The sequence below is a fragment of the Nematostella vectensis genome, chromosome 6, assembly GCF_932526225.1.
Source record: "Nematostella vectensis chromosome 6, jaNemVect1.1, whole genome shotgun sequence".
Taxonomy (NCBI): domain Eukaryota; kingdom Metazoa; phylum Cnidaria; class Anthozoa; order Actiniaria; family Edwardsiidae; genus Nematostella; species Nematostella vectensis.
Window position 1 is genome coordinate 4,433,998 of NC_064039.1, and position 23,811 is coordinate 4,457,808.

General features: G+C 41.2%; 5 protein-coding genes and 1 long non-coding RNA gene across 9 annotated transcripts; 3 read left to right on the forward strand and 3 right to left on the reverse strand.

The window, feature by feature from the left end:
- Positions 1 to 237: 237 nt before the first annotated feature.
- On the forward strand, positions 238 to 2,929 carry LOC5506677 (4-hydroxyphenylpyruvate dioxygenase-like protein). The gene is made up of 4 exons (XM_032375104.2): positions 238 to 1,245; positions 1,474 to 1,625; positions 1,924 to 2,054; positions 2,317 to 2,929. The coding sequence occupies exons 1-4, from the start codon at positions 498 to 500 to the stop codon at positions 2,492 to 2,494; spliced, it is 1,209 nt and encodes a 402-aa protein (XP_032230995.2). The 5' UTR covers positions 238 to 497; the 3' UTR covers positions 2,495 to 2,929.
- LOC116615998 lies at positions 2,618 to 5,722 on the reverse strand. 2 transcript variants are annotated; one of them, XM_048728548.1, is made up of 2 exons: positions 5,123 to 5,722; positions 2,618 to 4,662 (listed from the first exon to the last, which is right to left on the reverse strand). In XM_048728548.1, the coding sequence occupies exons 1-2, from the start codon at positions 5,540 to 5,542 to the stop codon at positions 3,148 to 3,150; spliced, it is 1,935 nt and encodes a 644-aa protein (XP_048584505.1). In that variant the 5' UTR covers positions 5,543 to 5,722; the 3' UTR covers positions 2,618 to 3,147. The 2 variants fall into 2 exon arrangements, with proteins under 2 accessions (XP_048584505.1, XP_032233660.2); XM_032377769.2 differs by having other exon boundaries at positions 2,618 to 4,665.
- Positions 5,344 to 13,841, forward strand: LOC116614268. The gene is made up of 2 exons (XR_004294447.2): positions 5,344 to 5,456; positions 13,286 to 13,841. It is a non-coding gene; the product is annotated as an uncharacterized LOC116614268 (long non-coding RNA).
- LOC5506676 (stimulator of interferon genes protein) lies at positions 5,846 to 8,074 on the forward strand. Its single transcript, XM_001627335.3, has one exon. It carries the CDS (start codon positions 6,129 to 6,131, stop codon positions 7,260 to 7,262), a length of 1,134 nt encoding a protein of 377 aa, XP_001627385.2. The 5' UTR covers positions 5,846 to 6,128; the 3' UTR covers positions 7,263 to 8,074.
- On the reverse strand, positions 8,870 to 10,983 carry LOC5506675 (melatonin receptor type 1B-B). The gene is made up of 2 exons (XM_001627321.3): positions 9,933 to 10,983; positions 8,870 to 9,559 (listed from the first exon to the last, which is right to left on the reverse strand). Exons 1-2 carry the CDS (start codon positions 10,738 to 10,740, stop codon positions 9,312 to 9,314), a joined length of 1,056 nt encoding a protein of 351 aa, XP_001627371.3. The 5' UTR covers positions 10,741 to 10,983; the 3' UTR covers positions 8,870 to 9,311.
- On the reverse strand, positions 13,710 to 23,725 carry LOC5506691 (TP53-binding protein 1). 3 transcript variants are annotated; one of them, XM_032375100.2, is made up of 8 exons: positions 22,713 to 23,725; positions 20,945 to 22,306; positions 20,224 to 20,381; positions 19,219 to 19,801; positions 18,352 to 18,956; positions 16,496 to 17,764; positions 15,082 to 15,372; positions 13,710 to 14,962 (listed from the first exon to the last, which is right to left on the reverse strand). In XM_032375100.2, exons 1-8 carry the CDS (start codon positions 23,608 to 23,610, stop codon positions 14,669 to 14,671), a joined length of 5,460 nt encoding a protein of 1,819 aa, XP_032230991.2. In that variant the 5' UTR covers positions 23,611 to 23,725; the 3' UTR covers positions 13,710 to 14,668. The 3 variants fall into 3 exon arrangements, with proteins under 3 accessions (XP_032230991.2, XP_032230992.2, XP_001627370.2); XM_032375101.2 differs by having other exon boundaries at positions 15,082 to 15,315; positions 20,224 to 20,384; XM_001627320.3 differs by having other exon boundaries at positions 20,224 to 20,384.
- Positions 23,726 to 23,811: the final 86 nt, after the last annotated feature.

Consider the following 23,811-nt stretch of genomic DNA (forward strand, 5'->3'; position numbering starts at 1 on the left):
CTAGCCCGCACAGGAAGCCCACGTACTGAATATTGCTAGTTCTGACAAAGTATATAAAGTATATAAATTGGTTTTGACTGTTTTTAAATGTTATTTTAAGTCATTTAAATGTTATTTTAAGTCATTCTAATGATTAAAATGTAGTATTCACAATTGAAGCGAATGGGAGAAACACTTTTCATTGTGTACTTATAGAATCACCCATTGCGCGGGCTACCTGTATACACCTTCCCATGTTCTTATGGGTAATGTTTTCAAAATGGCGGCTATCTGGTAGTTATGTCACCTAGGAAAAAGTCTCTGACTTTAGGCATGTTATTTTTGACATTTGCTTCAAAGAAATGGCTTGATTGGTGGTCTTAGTGCTGCTAATTACAATGTATTTCCTTATTGTGTCGATGTATGGTGAATATACTTTTACTACGAGGAATTCACATCGCAACGAGTGCGCTAAGGAACGTGGGAAAACTTTCGTCATTCACACTGGTTAAAAGAAGATGGCCGAGCAGGTTAAAGTTATAAAACTGCACCACATTGAGTTATTGTGTAATGATATCCGGCATAGACTTAGTCAGTTTTGTGATCGGCTTGGCTTTTTAGTCGTTGCCGAGGCATCGAATCCTAACCGATTCCTCGTACAACGGAACAACGTCCGTCTCGTTCTGACAGAGTGCCCTGGAGTCAAGGACACTGTAAAAGATATCGCTCTTGAGGTAGAAAACGTTTCCTACGCTACAGAGATTGTTGCAGTAAATGGAGGTACTGTTCTGGAATTCACCAAAGTTTGTGACGATTGTTATGGTACTGTTACGTCATCTATGATCAGAAGCCCGTGTGGGAATGTCTGCCATTCACTGCTCAATACGACAAAGTATACCGGTTTATTTCTTCCAGAATTCAAGAGATCACCAACACAAACTTATTGTCAGTTAAACTTTAATTTTACCAAGGCTAACAATGTGATAACCCACGTCGACCATGTTGCTATTGCATGTGAGAAGGGCTCAATGCTTGAAATTATTGACTGGTATGTAAAGTGCCTTGGCTTTAAAAGATTTTGTTTGAATAGTAGTGAAGAAAGTGATGGTTTTACCATTGAGAGTCCAGTCAACAGTGCCAGCGTTGGATTGAAACTCACCGCTATGGAGTACTGGAGATGCAATGAAATTGGTATTGAGTCCAATAAGGATAGTCATCTTGATGGTGCTGTGAAGTTCGTACTGGCTGAGGCATTACCTGGACAAGGTTTGTAAGGGCATGTTACCCAAGAAGGCATGAAGGAACTAGTGGGGGATCAAGGGGGGCGGTGGTGCCTGGTATATATCTCATACTTACCAGCAGTGGATCTAAATGTATGCAGACCTCTAGCTTAAACAGAGGCTTTGTTTATACCTCTGAATCCTTCCCCTAGCTAAAATTAGGGAGGGCAATGAAACAACACTTTGCGATCTAGTTTTTCTGATTTATTTTCAGGTTCTAATCAAATTGAGACATTTCTGCATGCACATGGTGGACCAGGTGTACAACACATTGGACTTCACACTTCAGATATAGCAAGAGCCGTGGATGAGTGGACAAAAGCTGGTGTGAGCATTATACCACAGCCAAGAGAATACTATAATCAGGTACCTAACAAGTGAATGATCAGGTAGTAGTTTGCAGGAATGACCAGGTAGGAATTACAATGTCCAGGAATAGGTGAGTATTTGATCAGGTATCTAACTGCCTGCAGCGTCAGGACTTCAACTAATCATCCCTTGGTTGCAGTGACATTTAATCACTAAATCCCCCTCGTGCCATGCTATAACTTATAAGTATAATGACTACAAATGAGTACATTGTCATAAAATTTGTCAGCAAGTCAACTAACAGTATTTCCCGATTATTCTACCAAGGTTCATATCTACCAGTTTGTCTTTTCAGGTTGAAAAAATAAAGGAAATTGAGCAAGCTGGCAAGTCTGTAAACTCTCTCATGGAACACAATATATTGTTAGATGCTGAGAGCATTGATCATAAGTCTGAAAACAATCAAGCTCCCACAGACAACTCAGTGTGAGTAAATAAATATTTTACAAATGTACAATGGAAGATGTGTTTTGTTATATCAAAACATCCAATTTTAGTATTATTTTTTTTTTCAAACTGTAGCTTCTTTCTACCCATTGATGATAATAAATAAAAATTTAAGTGACATATAGCAGAAATTATCATTTGATCACATGCTAGGTTATATCTTGTATTGTGCTTCCACTGAAGACTCGGTTATCTGATAATTGACCAAATTTTTTTGTTAACTTTGCTCCATTCTCTTTAGTTATTTGATGCAGGTGTTCACCAAACCTCTGTTTGATCAAGATACTTTCTTCATGGAGCTGATACAGAGGCATGGAGCCACAGGTTTTGGTGCTGGAAACATTCAAGCACTTTGGAAAGCTCTAGATGCCCATCACAAGGCCCTAATCAAGGAAAATGAATGCCAAGTTAACAGATGATTCAGTTTCTTATTAACTATTTTGGGTGCATCTTCTCTGTAATTATAGCTCATTAGGTTGTAATCTGTATAGAGTTGAACTAATATTATGCAGATGATAGGAAACCAGTAAGTACAAATATTGTTTGGTTTCTATCAGTTAATTTTTTAATATTTTTTCATTCCTAAAAAATTGTAACATAACTTTTTATATAAGCTTTTAACATTCTTTTTCCCAGGAAATTTAACACTCATTGCACACAAGTTGAACTCCTATAAACTAGAGCAGACTGGCACTTCAATTGAATAAAAGCTTTGACTTTTTATGTCCAAACTTTCTCATTATACTGTATGAGAGGCCAAAGAGCACTGTGTGGTGCAAAGATAGGATATCAGGGAATTGTTAATCAAGTGCAATAATAGTTATTGAAACAAATAAAATCTTTATCAAATCTAACAGTTATTGCTTCTTTGGTAAAAAAAATCGTTTTTACATAAGCACCATTTAATGCTGTTATATAACAAAATGATTGATTGAGGTGATACTTATGATCTGGCTTTTGCTTAATAACAGTAACAATAAAAATATCTACAGCAAACATTTTTAGCTACCATTGACAATAAAAAGCTATTTGTGACTCTGGGAATCCATGGTACTGTAGCTTAAAGTTCAAACTACCATGAGTGCCACATTTCTCCCAGTTCTAACATACTCAGTAGCTGTTGTGTTCTCTGTGTGAGGTACGGACACAAACTCATAGCACGACCATGTAGCATTATCACTTCTTCACCCATGTTACACAGAGTATCCAAGTCAAGGAATGAAAGAAAGTACTCATCATGGTCTGAGCTATTTTCCTCATTATCAGTGCCATCAGTCCTACATAATTTTGCTTTTCTACATTCCCCTCTAAGTTTCTTGTGGTAACAGAAAAGATAGCTCTGCATTGAGTAGGCCAAGAGTGCTATAAATTCCTCCACCTCTTCAGAATTCCGTAAGCAAACATTACACTCCTGGGACAATGTGCTGCCTTGTTTAGGTGGCAATCGCTTGAAATGCTGGGTGATAATCTTGCTTATCCCAGTAGCATGTTCATCACCAGTCTCTGATTTGCAGCTGACTATAAGCACAAGATCGGCTAGCCTCCACCTTAATAAATGAGACTGTATTGACTGTAGCAATTGAGTACGAGCTGATAATGACTGGAGCTGCAGGTAACATGACAACAGTTCACTTGATAAGTGATCAACACAGCTTTCTTGGTTCTTGCTGACAGTGATACTTAGTTGGAGTAGCCTGTACAGTAAGGACATGGGTGAGAAAGGAACACCATATGAACAATCAGAACAGTTAAGAGATGACTGAATCCAACCTATCACCTCTGTGACATTTCTAGGGCTTCTCTCCACAGACAACAGTCTATAAGCTGTTGTTTGTAGAATTGCAAATTGCTTGATCTTGACCTCTGTTTCCATAACATTCACAAGAAATGCGAGTGCTTTCAAAGCATTTGAAGACGACAAGCAAGGTTTGCCTAACATTTGCTCCACAATAGATGTAATTAGACACCAGTCAATACTGCTTTGCACCTTCTTCTCATTCAGTTTTCCAAATCTTTCTTGCCGCCCAGGAAAACAGTTTGGATGTAATTCCATAATTCTCTTTAATATCCAAAAGCACTTATCTGATGCAGATTGGCTTTTACTCTGAAGCAGAGTGTCACATAACATGTATACAAGGTTGGCTGGAGGCTTTATGGAAACTGATAAAAATGATGAAACAGTCTCTAAATATCTCATGGTGAAACCTTGACCCTTCACAGCATCAATAAAATCCATGTGTGACTCTGTGAACTCAGAAATCATTGTGTTTTGGTTCATAGTAGCTTTCCTGTAAGTACAGCTTTTTACTGCTGGGGAAGCATGTAATGGAGGCATGTGGGGTGCGCTCTCAATACAAACTTCAAGGTTTTGAAACAGAGATTTACATGATTTCTTTGGGGAAAAACTTTCTGGTGTCAAAGTTAACTGAGTAGTGCTCTTGCTAGGAGATCCAAAGACGCCATCCTTGTAAGGGGAGGAGAATGGTTTTCTATTCACAGGTGTTCTTTTCTTGCTGGAGGTATTTTTTTGTTTAAGCTTGTCTAAAGGTGACATCATTGCAGAGGTAGATAAATCAGGTCTTGAAATCTTCTGAAATATGATAACTTCCAATTAGAACAGGAGTAGGGGATTTTACACCAGTACTGTGGCAGCACTGAGCACACTATAAAAACCACATACATTTGATGCCTAGCCAACTTTTCCAATAACAGAAGTATAGCACAAAAGTATAACACTAAATAGCCCAAAAACATCTTGATCATGGAACGCTTTTTTGTTATGCCTCATGCCTGCAACAAGAATTTTGAGTGAGGTTTGTTTGGTGGACGACCATTTAGGAAATCTTGTGCTGAATAGGCCATTCCAGCTATAAGCTTGAGTGCACATTACTATAGAAACATACCCCAACTACCAGAATGCAGTGCACACTTTTTAAAGCTTGTACCAGAAGAAATGCATTCTGCATGATGGTAGTTGAAGTAGGATTCCCCCCCCCCCCCCCCCCCCCCCCGTCCAAGCTACATGTCTGCGCCTTGCTGTTTGTTACCTTTTTCGGCGTAAGTGGTCTAGTCTTTAGGTCTTCACTGCTACTACTATTTTCATCACTGGGTGATTTTTCTCGCTTTATCTTTCCTTCACATTTCATCTTAGAGACGGATGCTGCAACTTTAGCCTGCATTGATTTAAATTTCTTCGGGTCAAATGTTGGATATTTAGCTGAACTCTTGGGAAAATCGCTGCCTGCTCTAGCGCTCATTTCCGAAGGGCCATGACTTGCATTGGTCGCGCTGTTACTAGCGGTGTTAGCGCAGTTAGACCGTTCGCCAGAGAAGCCTGGCTCGTCTTTGGCGACAACTCGAGAAGCTACCATCCTAATGAAGGTAATTTCATCCTCTTCGTCCGATGATAAACAAATGAGAGGAGTCGCTTTATGGCGCTCGGAGTTGCTTTTTGGCGCCTCGGCCATGGCTTAACGGCGACAAAACAGTGTCAACATATCACATGCTCGCATGCGCACACTTCACCACAGGCAACCCAAGGTAGGCAACCTTGGGCTGCAATCAGAAGTGTCTTAACTTTATCAAATGCATTGAGGTGTTTAAAGGCGCAAAAGGATATAAGTATAGAATCTCAAAGTTTCAACGTTTTTTAATCATTGTTTTATCTTCTTTCTTATTTTTACCAATGCAAAACAACACAGGCAACCCATCAGAGTCTACCGTTACCGTTACCGCTGGACAAAATAAAATAAATCAACTACAACTGCGAGGAAAAATAGTGGGAAAATATTCATAATATATTGTTCTACATTATGCTGGATAGAGTAATATTTTTTGGACTTCAACATATAGTTTAACGTGGGCTTTTTTAAGTGGTTAACTTTTATTGGAGTGTGTTTAGATACCAAACTCCACTTTTAGCGAGCTACGTAAGTATTTCCACGAAAAAGCCCCGTCAAAGTGAAATTGCGTTTCTTGCACATTCCGTTGTGGGCTTGGTAGAAAATCAGCTTCAAAGTTGTGCTGCAGCTCAGTATTTTAATAACTACAGTCATGCGTCGAGCTGAAGAAAACAACGGCTTCGGACCGATACCGAAACGAAGAAATCAACACACACCATTCTATGCTTCAATTGGTATGATAGTCGTCATTATTGTTGCATTTACTTCCTACCATATCACTTCCTATGGGGATGATAGAAACAGAGCGATGCGTCAATATTCGTTTACATTTTCCTCCGCTTATCTCGCATTCCTTGTGGGCGAACTTCTGAGACGATGCTGTCTGTTTGCTGAAGAATATCGCCATATTGAAACACGTTACAATGGCAGCTTGAAAAAAGCAATACAGACCACGTTCTCGTTCGGCCATAACAATGTGTTGTTTGTGGCCAGCTTGCTTTTTTTCGTTGTCTTTGTGGCATCAAATGATCCCAATGGGTCATCCTCAGTCATCCAGGGAAATTCAACTGCCGAACCTCACACAGAGATGCGCCAAACCTCTGGGTGCCAGGGTTTGTGGGGGCAGTTCATCATCTCTGCACTGCTAACCCCGCTGGTTGTGCACTTGCTTGGTTTGCGTGAGCTTTCAAAAGTCGAGGAGTCACAGCTGAATGAAAAAGAGAACAAGAATGTTGCTGATGGTCTAGCATGGAGCTACTATTTTGGATACCTGAAGTTTGTGCTGCCAGAATTAGAAAAGCAAATTGAGAAAACAAGCAAATTCCGCTCCAAAGAAAAGTTTGTCAAGAAAATGTTTATCCTTATCCCAAGTAACTGCTTCTGGGATGACAAGATCCCAGGTTCAGACAATGACCCACAGAATCGGATAACATTTGAAGGAAACACCGAACCTCTTGAGAAGACCAGAGGTGGCGTCTTTCTGCGGCATTACAAGCACAGTGTTTATGAGATCAAGGATGGTGAAAATGAACCATGGTTTTGTATCATGGAGTATGCCACACCATTGCTGACCCTGTATGACATGTCAGTAGCTCAACCAGGAGAGCTGAGTCGTGAGGAGCGTGATGCCCAAGTGGTGGTGTTTCTGCGTAAACTACAGGACATTCTCGAGGGTGATCGTGCATGCCAAGGGAAATATGAGCTTGTTACCTTTTCGCCTGATAGGGACCTTGCGGATGTCATGTTACGAAAACTAAAGGACTCTGAACTTGAAATTGGAGGCTAGAATGTAATAATTATTGGGGACAGATTTTAAACATTAGGATAGCACATTAGGTGAGGTTTCATAAATATTTAACCCAGATAACTGTGTGTCAATTTTACCCATAAGATATAGTAAAATCTGGCCCTAATTTATGACACAAAGTGTCTCTTGTCCACTAGCTCAAGACAAACATAAATTACCCTTTTTGGGAAGTCATTCTTTAAAATTTTTTATAGGAGTGCTATGATTAAGTATTGAGCCATTGAGAGTGAGACTGCCTTTTATCTATTGCTGTATGTAATGCTTAGATCATGGTGTCCTAGAAAGAGGAAGTTATGACGACTGCAATTTTTTGCAGAATTGTACCATTAGAATCTGGACTTAGGTACTAGATGTCAGAATGGATAGAAAGAAGGGTCAATCTCAGAAATTTTATGATGGGTAGTTTTTTTACATCTGAGATCTTTCTTTCTTATTTCCGCTGAAATTAAGGACCTCTCAAAGTCCAAAAATTGAAGTTTACAACAAATTGACAAGGACATTTGACCATATCTGCCATCTTTCGTGTTTGCTGTTAATAAGCTAAAATTCTAGGACAAAACTATTTGGTTGTGAATGCGTTAATTGTGACAAAAAAGACCACAACAACTACTGTTGTTGTACTATATGTAAACATTAATATTAATATGTAAACATTAATATTAGCACTATGTAAATCCTCAGGTCAGATATTCCAAGCTAAAGTGTGTGATCACGCTACGTTGTGACTCTTAGTTCGTAGTAAACATATGGATTTAAAATAAGACTATGAAATAAAATTCTAAAAATCTCAATAATATTCGTACTTGATTGTTGTGTCTTCAATGTAGTCTGGATAAAATTCTAAGCTGTTTGGGCGAGTAGTTTGAGAACATACTCCGGCTAGCGGGGCGCCCTACAAGCTGAACAAATTCGCTTCAGCTCGATCGGAATTACATATTTTGGCAAAATTCTTTCGCGACATTTTAGTGTGATCCCTGTAGATGCAATCAGAACCAATCTCAATTCAATATTAAACTCTATTCGCTCACAAATTTGTTACCCAACTCGCCGTAAGACTGTGCTCGTTACTGTCAGCCCGGACACGGCCGTTGGAGATAGCGACAAACTAATCCCGTACCTTTCCCGCTAAGACCCGGGGCGGATCCAAGGTTTCAAAATGGGGGGTGGATGATGGTTGGATAGACGGCTTATAACTGATCCAGTGGTTCTTGGTGGTCACATAGATCTAACAAGACTTCACTCTGAATTAGATTTGTCGCTTAAGCAAAGTCAAGCAGGCAAAAGCACAAGAACAGTATATCCCGTCCCTCAGACATTTTCTTTTAAAAAGTGACTTTCAATTATCATTTTTTACTCAAAAAGGGGGGTGGATAACCACCTCCCCTGTATCCGCCCCTGAAGACTTAACGGCCTTGAAGAACAAACTCATGTCACTTCAAGATTTCGTCCTCAGATAGATACCCTAGCCCCCTCTATGATGGTAAATCACTTAATAACCCTGATTATAAATAAAGCAAAATATAAAATTCAATTTTTATTTCTCAGAAAGCGCTTTTTCGCCCCTGCCACACTCAAGTTAGATTGGATCATAAAATGGCTTTTTTATTAATTTCGTCATGTTGAGAGTATTTTGAAAGTTTAATAGCTTACCTAGAACGACTGTATGGATAACTAATATTTTGAAATACAAAAAAGAGGGGTACAGTAAATGGTACCCAGATAGCAGAGGCCTCTGTTCTCTGTATTTCGCTGCAATAATAGGGCGTCGCACATTCTCGCTGTATCACGACGACGTCCGATGGTGCTTAAGTCAAAAGATGATTTTTATGGGTTGAATAACTTTTCCTTCGAAACAAATCTTAATAATTAATACACGTGTAGACATGATCTTCTTATCTCAATCATTTACCCTAAACATTTCTCTTTTGAATATTATTACAAGGAACTGTAAGGAAAGGAAGAAGTTATAAGGATCATCAACATAATGGATGAGAATATGATATATTCTCTACAGGCAAGACTTGTCTTTCAGTTCTTTATGCTCCGTAATGACATCTTGTGACTGCTTTCCCGAGAAAGGCGAAGTTTTTTCATTTCCATCGCCTCTGTGCTTGTCTGACGCGGGACGTCGCTTCTTTTACAGCTGAGTATCTTAATAAATTCCGTGCGAAATGTCCGGTTTAAGATACCATAAATAATCGGGTTGATCATACTTGAACTATACACCAAGTATATATAGATGAGGTGTGGCGTTCGTGTTTCAACTAGTTTGGCATCTACAAGAGAATTTCACATGAAAACGTTAATAAGAAAAGGAAGGAAAAGAGCTGAAGGGCATCGTTATCCAGAATTCTATCAATTTCACAGGGTCTTATCCTTACTAAAACAAAAGCGCAAATATGTGCTGACGCTTACAAACGTGTCAGGAAAAGCATCAACCTCGGAAGATGGGGCCTTCTTTAAGTGTACACGAGCAATAAAAAATTACATCGTCCGTCCTTCTAACTAGGAAGCATAAACAAAACAAAACTATGTGTTTGATCAACATTTCCCCAGAAGGCAAATAGCCGCGTTGCATGAAAAACTTTGCATTGATGGCCGACTAGTTCGCGTCGCCCTTTAATTGGGAACTGCCGAAAGGGAACTTACCTATAAGCCGGAGATATGCGATGGCAAACGAGGGCACCCAGCAACAACAAAACCCTACCATGATAGCCAGGATAACCTTAGTTATACGGATCTCCTCGTGGTTACTCGAGTTTAGGGTACAGTGTCTTCGAAGAGAACGAACGGTCATCTTATTATGCCGTCGCACCGCGCGAAACAGCTTGAAGTAGCACAGAAACAGAGTTGCCATTGGCAGTAATGCAAATAACAGCCCAGTGATAATGTTCCAGGTGTTCTTGTAAGCCATATCGTGAAGCCTGATATGGCAGATAAGCTTGCCGGCGTGGAAGTAGAACACGGGACCTTGTAACACCGCAAATATGCACACGTAGAAGATACATATAATCCATATGGATATAATCATCGTCAACGAGTTCTTGTAGGTGAAAAGCGATCGATAAATTCTCGGCTTGGCAACGCTGATATATCGATTGACAGCAACGAGCGCGACCGTCTCGAGAGACACAAATGCGAGAACGAAATAGAACAATCCGTGAATTTGACAGGCAATCGATCCTAGTGACCACTTTCCTTGGAAAAGAACTGCCAAAGACAGAGGCATACATGTACAGGCCATGAGGATATCAGAGAAAGACAAGGATAGAATAAATAAATTTGTTGATAACTTGCGAAGGTTTGGATTTCGAATGACAGCCAACCACACAATTATATTCCCAATTAGAGCCACTGCGTCGATCAGGCAAAGAAGTACGGACTCTAGCCAGACCTGCCAGTCAGGACGAGCAGCTAAGAGCTGACTTAGTGTCGAGTTAGTTTGACTTGCGTTCATTGTGCTGCTGAGATAGTATTAACTTGGACGCGATTCTGGGCAGAGAAAGCCTTAGAGTCTCGTCTCGCTTCCGTTATTATTAACCGACCTGTTCCCCCTTAAGGTTTGAGCCAATGGTAGACGCTGAAGTTATCCACTTTGTACTAGTATATCTATCAGCCCATCACGCCTTCGTGTGTACTCAACGTTTGACGATCAATTTGAAAAATTAGCAAGATGAGAAATAGCACTCAGGCATGTGAGACAATATAAACGACAACATCCGATGTACAAACCAAAGATAAAAACACGTTCCTGATGAAAAAAACAACAGTAAAACTTGAGCTGCGCGCGTCATAGTTGGGATTCTGAATCAACAGAACTCCATTTTGCACGTCAAACTGTGGGATCCCAACAAGACCTGTCAAAGTAATCTCCAAATCGAGTTTTCTAGCAATGGAAATGAAGTCTGTAGTTTTAGCAAACAAATACTGTGCCTCGCTCCATGATTCCATTGCAAAGAAATAAATACCGGACGCACTTCTTCTACAAATTATCTTGGCCTTTGAATTTTGGAAGCAATTTTAACCAAAAGAACCAAGAAAGCATATTATGCTAACTTGTTTTAATTAGATTTCTATAAACAAAGTCTAAGATAAAATTAACCGTTTTGCGGGACGGTATACTTTATTAAATAGCAAGCCAATAAGATGAAATACACACCTTTTAAGAATACTTGAGTCATATCAACTGAGCAAAACCCAAACATATTCCTGACTCAAAGGGGAATACTCGATATTGTGCAACACTTGTCAAAACGCGCATGGAAAATATAACAGAGACTCTTTTTACAGCGAGAAAACGAAATCAAACGACTAAAACTAATTCCACGTAGAGCGGATTCCATACTAAGGCTGTAAGCCTTTCGATTGAACAGGAAACGTTTTTAAGCGTTATTTTGTACTTTAATTCGTTATTTTGTTTTTCTAAAACAAACTCCGGAATTGAAACAACGGATTTTATTTCACATTAACTCCTGTTCAATGTTAGATCACATTACATTCTTTGAAGATTTAAAAGGTTGTCGAGAGATAGAAAGGATAGATCAGGTTTATTTTCCTTTTTTTTAGAAATGGCGATCCAATACGACTTCCTTACTTGGGAGATCTGACCCGGCCATATATTGAACATAATTAATAAAAACTGGCGATAGCTGCTCAACCGGTCAAGTAAACTTTGAAAGTTTATCTCTGGTTAGAATTTAACACGTCTCAGATACACAGAAGACTCGCGTGGGAAATCCCACCTGATAATAACGTACATTAAGTAGAAATTGAAACTGTAATAAATTTTGATTTTTAAGTTGTTCTCATGGGCACTCTGGGGTACTACCCTATATTCTATCATTTGCATTCTTTATCAAACATTACGGTTTACCGATAGCTCTTAGTTCTCTGAAAAATAATAGATCAGTTTGAGTAAAGTGAGAATTATGTTTTAAGCCATTTTTAAATTTACGTCAATGTTATCAGACGAAAGCGATTGATTTCGTGCATAATGACGTGATGTCTACCTTGTCGGAGAATTAGAAAAAGAAGTTATTAGTATCATCGACATTAGAAAACTAAATTCCCTTTCTGTGATTAGATGGGAATGTCGAGTTATCGAGGTTAAATCCCTGGAAACGCCTCAAATAAATGTCCCTAAAGTCTAGGTTCCATTTGCAGCCCAGACAAAGATTGGAGATGTTGAATAGTTTTAGTGCCTATTAGAAAACAGCAGGGTTTTTCCGTAGCTGCATATGATCTGTTTTATTGCAGATAGATGATATCCCAAAAGAAAATGAAAAAAAAATTGTCGGCGTTTTCAATGAAATCGAAAAAACGATAAGACGCCAGTAGGTGATAAACTGTAATGATGAAAATACTGGTTTACGATGATATCGATAAGTAATGATGTTGGTGAAGGTTGCGATTTCAATGTTATAACATTCCGGATAAGACTTCAAAGAATTGTAAATCTAGAGCAATTCAGCCCGACACTGGAACTCTAAAAAGGCGTCTTTCTTTCTGTTAGATATGATTGGTATAATGATAGGGTTTCTTTTTATGACAATAGTGATGCTTATGCGCCGGCGGATTCTGACTCTTAAAAAGGGGATGGACATGAGAAGTGAAAAGGTGGCATAATACTAAATAGGCCGTCTTTCTGCTAGATATGATTTGGTATAATGATAGTGTTTCTTTTTATGACGATAGTGATGCTTATGCGCCGGCGGATTCTGACTCTTAAAACGGGGATGGAGATGACAAGTGAAAAGGGGTGCATCTAAAATGTAGCACGAATTCATCAAAACGTGCGGTATGGATAGCTACCCAATCCATCCCACCGTGCAGGATCTACCCTTGCTATACTGATGGAGGTTGCGGTGTTTCGTAGTCACTGTGGGGTATATTATTCTATGTTATGATATACATGAATAAAATTATTATATAGCCAGGAGCAAGGGGTAATTTGTTGTCTTTCTCATTGACCTTTGTATAATCGGCTTTTTTTTATTTCCAAGAGATTCAAGACCGTCTATACAGTCTCGGCGATACCATACAAAAAACATTGGATAGAGAAAAAATAGTAAAACATGAGACATCCGCGCATGAGGAGTCCTTAGTTCTAAGATAATTCAAGTAAGACAATGTTCGAGGATCCAGGACTTTCTTTCTTCGGCCGCAAGACGTCCCGCAAAGAACGCTGGATCTCCGAGCATGAAGTAACCGAGTCCACGTGCAGATGCTATAACTATGCAGAAAGGATCTCTACATACGTGTGTATCACGCCGTGGTGTTTTTAGACGTGATATAGAAGAGGCCAGAGGGCTGCTCTAAATAAATGGATTTTTGTTTGTACGTCTTTCCGCTGCTTTTAGGAGATACACAAATTTCCGTCTTCAGGATTATAGAAAAACACCACTACATAACACAGCTTACACTGTCTGAGATCTGCCATATCTGTTTAATGACTTATTTCATTTACAAAACAGCGATAATCCTTTAATAGCCAGAAATGTGTTAAGTCGATCAGACATTCCATTCATAAATAAAAATAAACTCTATTTTAAAATTGCATCTCTTGTTTATTTGCTTTTAAAAGCGAGAGAGCAATGGGTATTTTTCATACTGAAACAAAATTAAAGAATTGGATGAAAAAACGTTTAAAAAAATTAAATGTTAAAATGTACAACTAAAAAAAATCATAAAGTACTGCTTAAAAAATCGATTCACAAAAGCAGGTTACGCACGATTCATACGTCGCGCTCCTGACGTCTCGAATCGAATTGTTTGGATTGCGCACATGTACAGTTCGACGTCTGAATTTCCTCACGGCAGAATTGAGTTCGTGACGGCACTAAGCGCCACTGCACCAGTCGTGCTGCACGGCAAAAGGTCGACACCGATTCAAACGTCGAGCTTTTGACATGCTGAATCAACCCATGTTCACTTTATTTCAGAAACTCCGTATCAAATCAACTTTTATTACTCGCAACCTATTGAGCGCGACTTATTTAGTGTGACGTCTGAATCAACGTTGAACCCAATGTATTTGCGTCGATACAATAGACAATTAGATTCGGCAGGGTAGGAGCGCGACGTATGGATCGGTGACCTAAGGTCACCTATCCTTAATGTAAATGGCTTCAGTTACCAGCACAAGCCTAGCCATCGTGCATTTTGCTCTGTGGTCATGTATGCCATGGAATTTTATTCACACCTTGCGATATCAAGTACTATCTTGACGCATGTCATCCTGGTGCATATAAACGCTGGTCTCTATCTGAGGATTATTCTATACTCATTCATGATTACTCCTTAAAAATGCAATACTTCAACGGACAGAGTGGCAAGACAAGGCCTTACAGGGAAACCAATAAAATTTCAGGTAACGTTACGTTACGTTACGTTACGAAATACTTAGGGTTATCGAACGACACGACCCAGCCATTAATGAGGCACTGCAAAAGCCACTCCAGTGTCACCAAAGGTATCCCAAGCACGGAGACTACATGTCTCGTGCTGACAGAGAGAGGCGAGGTGTCAGTCACGATGACGTCACAGTTGAAGTCGAGGTCGTCCGACTGCTCGACCGCGCGACTGGGACGATTCGGAAGCTTGGTGACGACTTCCGAGCCCGCGGCCAGTGCCACGCTGGACCACGTCTGTCGAAACACACGGTCGCCATGGAGATAGACCTAGGAAAAATATAGGGTTAGGGAATCAATTCAAGCCTATGTCAGACAGCAAAATTACGAGAGGCAAAAGAAAATAAAAGTCTGCAAAAAATCGGTGGCACAAGATTATCAAGACTTACTCTGAGCCCGCGCAACACCTTGGGCCGCGGTTGCGTGCCACACTCTACCAGCTCGCCAGTTTCCAGGCTTCTACCGGCCGGAAGAAGATACTTGCGGAAAGGCTGGATCTTATTGAGTGTGTGACAATCGTGAATGAACATGTGGGAGAGGCACGGGATGCCGTACGCGAGGGACTGGAAGTATTTTTGCGTTCTTTGGCATGTGTTGGATATCAAGAAGCACTTCTCTGCTGTCTGCGATTTGGAGAACGTGTTAAATACTACACCGCCACAAGAGGTGATGAGATGCTCCTGAACAAAAATTAGTGAAAATTACAGATGAAACATTAATAAGACAAAATTAAGATGAAATTATGATATCAAGGAATATGCGTCATCAAGGGGAATGCGTCTGAACCCCAAGAAATGCAAAGAGCTTCAAATTAATTTCTTAAAGTACCAACCTTCTGTCCCCCAAAGATTAATCCTAGGGAGCGCAGTTGTTGAGAAAGTTGAACATTACAAGCTATTAGGTGTACATATATCAGCAGATCTGTCATGGAATGTTCACGTTGACCACATTGTTAAGAAGGCTAGCAAGCGCCTCTATGCCCTCAGGGTACTCAGGAAGGCAGGTGTCCAGCAGTCAGATATGGTTCTTATCTATTGCTCGTTAATTCGGTCAGTCCTTGAGTACGCTGCTCCTGTCTGGGCCTCCCTTCCTGAGTACCTTGCAGAGCTTATCGAAACAGTACAACGAAAAGCTATTCGAATAATCTACCCTTGCCTTAGCTATGAATCAGGACTCAAAGTAGCAAAAATGGACTCACTTACAGTCCGCAGAGCAGAACTGTGCCGTCGATTCATGGCTAAAGCAAGATGCACTGAGCCTATAAAATATATAATACAATCTGGGACTGGGGTCGCCCATGGTTATTCGCTAAGGGGGGGTTGCAGCCGTTTGGATAAATCAGTTGGTGTAACTGAAAGGTATAATAACTTTATCACAATTCGTTTCCAGTAGTTATTCCAGTATTTATTTATACATTGTTAAGTGTAGTGTGCATCGGCCGACATACTGTAATTTAGCTTATGCTACAAAAGTTTGAATAAACGATTATTATATTATTTATCACTCATTTTTAAGACGACTCGCGTTGCAAGTTTAAGCTCCGGCAAAAAATCTCATCTCCATAGGTTTAAGCGAGTAACGCACAAAACATTGTAAATGATGTTAAAGACATCATTCGTAGGTGTTTATTTTAACATTTTTGCGCTATTCCCAGATTCCCAGAAACGGTTTTGATTTCTCGGCGGTCGCGCAAAAACGAATGCTGCTATAACGTCATCCAAAATTGACGTTTTTTTTTGTGAAGCAGGAGCGTAAAACGGCTGCGTGGTTGGCCTTTAATGATATTAGTCCCAACCGACTCACCAGTTCCTTACGATCCAGCTCCAGTCTCTCGCTTTCGCTATCAGTCGAGTCATTCAAATCCTCCTTCCGCACAGAAGTGATCAAAAACGAGTAGCCGGAGAATAGCCTGGGGTTTCGTGCACCTCCCTGACCCAGCGCTTTGCCCAGTCCTCTACGAGCTCCATGGGGCTTCACTCTCTGTGGGCTTTCATCGGTGCTTGTCTCGTTGCTGCTGTTTCCAATATCACGCTTTCTTCTCGATAACGTACGCTCCCGGTACATCCGTGATCCTTTGCGCGAAGACTTTGGCGTCTCGTTGTTCTTCGCTGCAGATTTACGCGGACTCTGACGCGTTGGTCTGGTCCCTGCTGAGCCAGTGGTATCTTTACAGCTTGTGTCACGTGAAGTATCACGCGAGCCACGTGTACTACACGTGCTGTCTTTTCCACTGGACTTTGTTCTCTGATGGTTCTTACCGTTTTCACGTGATCTGTCACGGGGGGTGCGGCATGAGGCATCGGCAGAGCCACCCAAACTCCTCCCTGTACTTGTATCTCGAGGGGGTTGTACAGACGTGCTGACGCTTGAACTACTTGTTGTCCTTAGCGAGCTACTGCTCGTCAAGAGAACTGCAACCTGCTCCTCCGACAAGATGACTTTACTCCGCGGGTATCTCTTGGTGCACCCCTTCTTATCCTCGACCTCGTAACCCCTCTCGTCGCCAGATTTGTAATGGCCGACTATAACAGCTTCTTCAAAAAAGTCATCCTCGCCCTGAGCTAACACGTTCTGGCCAACACTCAAGACGTCTTTCGCTATGAGTCTCTCAGCACGAAGCCTTCTCTTGTCACCATCGTCAAATGTGACATTGAAGAGCCCAGCTTTACTTGGACCGGACGTCACCTCTCCGGGATAGAAAAAGTTATCCGACCAGCGCGCAAGTACTCTGACGCCTGCTGAGAGTGGGTGGGGCGGAGTGTGGGATGCGGGGGGCTCATCTATGACAGGTATGGTAGCCTGGCGCGTTAGAGGGGGTACAGTATCCACACCTGAGGTTCCTGCCTCCCATACAGCCTGAATTCCTGGTCCTCCAGATTGACGGCCCTCGCCTGATGGCCTGTCCTCCCCATCCTGTCCGGGGAGCGCTGTTCCTCTTGTACTTCTTCGAGGAGATCGTCTTGTATCGTGGATTTTCGCAGTTTCCTTTTTGTTCCTCACAGGCTTGATCGTTGAGCCCCCTGCTGCAGTGATGGTCTCCTCAAAATGTTCCACCTCCTCATTTTCCTTCACCTTGAATTAATCAGTACAAATAAGTTAGTGCCAGTCATAGAACGATACTTACTGCAGATATGAAAGAAATGCTGAAAAATAAACTTTTGAATATGATTACTTCCGTCAATGTTTGAATTTTAACAGAACAAGTTTTGTGGTCATCACATTGCAGTGAGATAGCTTGGTTTGAAACCATCGAAGTGTATGCACGCCAATGGAAACAATTCAAGGCGTTTGACTGAAGGAAGCCATAATACATTCTGTCATTTGGAATTTATGATTACTTCAAATCGCAGTAAACAAAACTGCAACACAAAAAAAATGACCAAATGCAACCACATAGTATGAAAATCTCCCTGTTATTAGTGCCGTAATGGCAATAGGGCCGTGCCCCCCCCCCCCCCAGTTTTCTTAGTCTCTGTATCGTGCCCTCCCCCCACCCTTCCCCAGGATTTCGAGGCAGGGTACGTCCCTTGTTATGACAAGGAAAGTACAAGAGAAAACCGGCTTGAACCAAGCTTTCATTGATAAGAGGTGAGCGGTGTAACCGCTACGTAACCCGTTACACCCAAACATTTATGTATGACAACATTCTTGTGTTTTACCTCTTTCTCTACAGCCGGGACTTCGTTATCTTCAAAGGTCACTTCCGAGGCCACCTCGTCGCTTTCTCCCAAGTATGTCCGCACCGTCACCACGTGTTTTACTGTTGTAGTAACAGTGCGAATGGTCTTGGTCTTCGTGACCTTGCGGTATCGCCTTCTTTCGTGTATGTCCGTCGGCGGCTCGTCTCTCCGTCGCTTGTCAGTCGGTTCTGGCTCGTTCCTCCGTCGCTTGTCAGTCGTTTCTTGCTCGTCTCTCTGTCGCTTGGCAATCGGCTCCTGGGGCACATCATCTTGCGATGTAAATGCGAATGGGTTATCGGAAGCGACAGGGGACAACTCCTTTTTACGCTTTGTGCCTTTATTTGCTTTGCGAGCGAAAACAGATTGCGCTGCTGCAAATGGAGAGAGTGGTGCGGCAGTTTCTTGCTGTCTGGAAGTCGGTTGAGCTCGGGTATTCGGCTGGATATCGGGTTCATTTACATTGTCGGTGGGAGGTCGGGTGGATACGGGGTTCTCGATGTGTAGATACGTCTGAGTAGCCTCGGAGTCACTCTCTGGTGTTTCCTGTCTCATGATGGAAAGCTGTATTTGAGGTGTACTCGGCGCTGTTGAAAATAAAACACTCCCGTTTTATCAATTAGCTTATACAAGTTTATATTAGTTCCATTCCTTTTTATCACTTCAGAGAAAGGCGGTTTTCCTTGAATGTGTAAGGAAAAGGCCATTATTTGTTAGAGGAAGAGCAAGAGAAAATATTGTCCATTACAAATGTTTCTTAGAGCAGTTTCACACATCACCAATAACCAAGTTCCAATATAGTTGTCTGCCCAATCAGTTTGCGCCTAAGTTACAAGATTGATAATGTACCTTGAGCAGTTTGTTCCGCGGTCACACATGCCACAGACTCGACCGCAGACTGAGTGGTAGGCTCTGGCTCAATCAGCTCGATCGGCTTTTGCCACAAACGTAAGGGTGGAGGGGTGGTGCAGAGAGCCGGTTGGAGGGGTTCAGTATCAGGAGGAAGTGAGAAATGGAATACTGTACTAGTGGACTCGCTGGACACTTCAGATGTAGGAAGAATGGCCTGTTGCTCATCTTCACCATTGTCTCGCCGATTATCATTGTGCTCTTCAGAGTGTGTAACATTGATATGCACAGTACTCTTCTTATCCATTTCCGGGTCTGCATTTGATCCATTTTTGGGATCTGTGTTGCTACAGGATGGAATAACGTTTGATGGTTCACTCCCTTGCAAATGTATTTTACTTGTGGGGTTGCTATCTGGTGGAATAACCTTGTCTATCTGCTCATCCCTCTCTATAGACCCAGCAGGTATCCCTTGCCTTGTATCCTCATGGTGCTTGGGTGTATGGGCAGTAGGTACAAGTGGCTCCAATATGGACTGGCTTGTGATTGGTTCTGTCAATGCAGACAAGCATGAGGGGTCATCCTAGGAAAAGGTAGTTTAAAATATTCAATAAGTTCCTTTTTGTTATCTTTGTCTTTGTCATCATATCCATCATCACCACCACCATTGTTAGCATTATCATTATGATGATATTAACAATATTATTGTAAAAATAATATTATTACATGATGTTAAAGTCACTGGTGAAGCAAAACAAAACAAAACAAAGTACTGGCATCATTAATCTTCTTCAAAGAACTCATACTGCATACTCAGTAAAAGGTGTAACAAGGCTCTTTCAAAGTGATGCACAGTAAGGCCTACACCCTAAGAAATTAAGCTCAATATAGCCTGCTAGCCAGCTCTCTGGAATTCTCCAGAAACAGTCCCAGGAACTCAGGAGAGCAGGCTAGCAGGCCAAGCTCAATAATGTATAAAGGACATTTTATTTATTTTATTCTTACTTGTTGATCATCAATATCCATAGCAGGACTTGTTTCATTTGGCATTTGTGATTCTGCTTGAGACTGAGTGAGGTGAAGACTGAAGGACAGTTGAGACTGGTCCATCTCTTGCTCTTCGTCACCTGGAGATGGCTCAGACTGCTGAAAGCTTTTGCTAACTACTGAAAAAGCAAAGTTTTTACTTACAATAAATTGAAATTATCCAAAGAATTACACACCAAAATGCATAACCATTAAACCCTTTTAATGTAATATTAACACACACAATTATAATACAGCTACAACATTGTAGTTGTGTATCTGTGCTTTCTTTTCTTGATTAGTGTCAGCGCTCTGTGGAAAATAGCTGGCGTTTCCGCCTGCCGCCGGGGCCTAATGAAACCATTGCATTCTAAGTCATTATTTCAAAATTTCCATCAATAAATTACTCAAAATAGCACTTTCAAGTGAGATAGTGGTTTACCTGTGGTGTCACATAACAAAACGTGTATGGTAGGGTTTTAGATTGGCATAAAGTGGCCAGTTTGCCCCAATCATTGTGAATCTTTGCCATTAAAAAAAAACTAGTTTCTCACCAATACCCGAAATGAATAGTACAGTGCTGAAGCTGAGGATGTCCTAGTACCTGTGTGCTACCTGTGTGGAATGTCAGGTAATTATCAAATTATGTCCTACTAGCCTTTTAATTGAAGAAGATAATCAAATATAATGGCTTTCATACCAACTTGAGAAGCTGTGATGGATTCTTGAGTAGAGCTAGTTCCAGGTTGGAACAAGTCTTCAGACAAGTCTGGTTGTGTAGGCCCTCCATGCTCCTGCTGAGCAATCAAAGGTGGATCTTTCTTGACTGGCTTGTCAGGGAATTTGAACAGCTTATCATCAGCATCAATTACAAATGATGATGGGGACACAGATTGTTGCTCAAAAGTTTCAACAGCAGGCTTGTTTGGCATGTGGTCAAGCTTAGGCCTCTTGTATGCAGGCAAAGAAGGCTCACTTTCATCATAATCCATTGAGTCAACAGATTGTTGTTGCACTGGATTCTCCTCAGTTATATTCCCCATTGAAGCAGAAGGAGCACTTGTTGAAGTCAACGATGAAGACTGCTTGGTCATCTTGGACTTATCTTCCTCTGCTTGGGCCTTCCTCATAAGCTCGACCTGCCACCTTGGGAGTCTCACCAGTTCATCAGAGTTATCTTCATTGCTATTTTCTTTCCTTTCTGGAGAGTCAGGAATAACCTGGACAGCATTTGGTGATGGATTATTCACTGCATTTGAAGATGAACTACTGGTCTCTTTTACAAGGCTAGTGGCCTGGTAATGTGGAGGGCTCAGAAGCTCTACTTCGTCTGATGATGTTGTTGATACATTTGCATTGGATCTGTCATTGATACCATTTTGGCCATCTGTTGGAGAGGATGGGATAATGTGTGAAGAAAAAGCTTCAGGTGAAGGCTGCACTGCATCTGAGGATTCACTGGTTTCTCCAACTGTCCCAGAAAATTGCAAGCAGCTAAATTTTTCTGCTATAGGTGTCCCTTGACTTTGTAATGGTTCTTTACCATCATAAGAAGGGGTAGATGTCCTGATGTATTTTGATGTTGGTGTTCCCTGACTTTGTACTATCTTTGATTCACCAGAATCCGTATGAGGCTTGACCTGTTTAAGAGCCTGTTTCAAGAGTTGCAAATGGGGTTCAACAGGGGTTGAGCGTCCCTGAGGAGTGTGAAGCCTTGACACCTCTTGGGATGACATAACTTTTGAATCTTCATCTTTTTTGTCTTGTCTATGAGGTGAAAGAAAAAGGTCCTCCTGGGATGACATTTCAGCCTCTTGCTTACCGACCTCCTGCTCCTCTGGACTCTCTTCAAGAGACTCTAGTATGCTAGTGCCCATGGTACGCTGCAATACACACCCCTCCCTGCTGCTTGAGCTACTAGAGCTGGCATCACTCAGCTGTTTACGCTGAAGATGAGGGAGGTGATAATGCCGAGTCTCTGGAGAGCTGAGGGTGGAGAGGCTGGTTGGGCTGCTACTGGATGACGCTTGATACATGCTGCTGTTAACACTTGATTTGGACACTGCAATCATAACAAATGTGTAATGCATCATATCAAAAAATCAACCAGATTTTGTTATAGGTAATCTTATAGCTATCTTATAAATAAGTTAACAAATATATTTCAGCTTCAACATTGTGGGAGTGGCTTCACACATTTTTATTTTTATTTTCTTTACATTTCTGTTCACCCTTGCCCTTTGGGGAAAGCTGAAAGTACAAATAAGCATTGCAAACTCCATGAAATAAATCAGATGATGAAAATAATAGTTGATAGAATAACATATAATACAATGTTGTTAGTTATGCAATAAAATATTCACTTAATTCTAATTTTAAGATTTTAATGCATAATATTTAACTTTATCAGCTTTGTTGCTCCTTCTAAATTCCCTTCCTAAAAACTCTCCCCCTTACCACCCCCTTACCTCCACTTGATGAAGATGATGACTTTTTCAAAAGTAGTGGCCTTTGTTGTACCCCACTAGTGCTCTCAGGAGTATGGATATCACTAACATCTGCAACATCATCAGCAGCTGCTGTAGATGCAGTACTGTCATTATGTGCATGCAATTCCTCACTTGCACCAGATACATTGTGAAGTTCACTCACACTATCATTACCAACAACTGCAGTTGAAGCCTGGCTATAGGATGTAGAGACATTGCTTTGTATGGCACTCTCACTAGAAGAACTGGTAATATTAGCACTTTGATAAGAGGAACATGAAGATTGATTCATTTTCTTCTGCTGTGCTGTATCTGAGAAAGGGTATTTCCATTCAGGAATGCTCCCCTCATGTGGTTGACCTGGGGGGATCAGATTTGGAATAGAGTTGTTGGAGCTGGAGCTTTGGTTTTCAGAATGGCTGGTGTCATCTTCATAAGCACTAGGTTCTTCTTCATCATCATCATCGTCATGATTGTCACCACCATCACCTCCACTACCAGCAGTGGTACCCCCACCCCCACCTCCTTGGCCAGCACTCCCCTGGTCTCCAGCTCCTGTCGTTGAAGATGAGCCTCCTGCATCTTCAGATTTTTCGCTTGTTGCATTACCACCACCACCACCACTGTTTCCAGTACCCCCTGCATACCTTATAGCACCTTCCTGGACGTCATCGTATTGAGGGGAGCCCGTAAGAAGACCATCATTAACATTATTCTTGCTTATTATTGCTGCTCTTTTTGATGGCGGTAAAAGACCTGGGAGACTTGTTGTGATTGATTTTATATGCTCATGTGGTCCAAATTCTAGCTCTTCAAACTGTGAGTTTGGAACCAGTAGACACGGTGGGGAGAAATCGCAGTTTTCACTGAAATCCATTGCTTCGATTTCCGTATATTTAGCTGTGTCTCATTTTGCCCAAACATGCTCAGCTTTCCGTCATTTGTTCGAATACCTAAACCTATCCCAGCAATCATTGCGAATATCCACAGGGAATCCAAACGCCCGAATTAAGAAATAAGATTTTTCTCAAATTTTGATAATCTAATAAAATACTAAAGGGCAAAAAATAAAAAGATC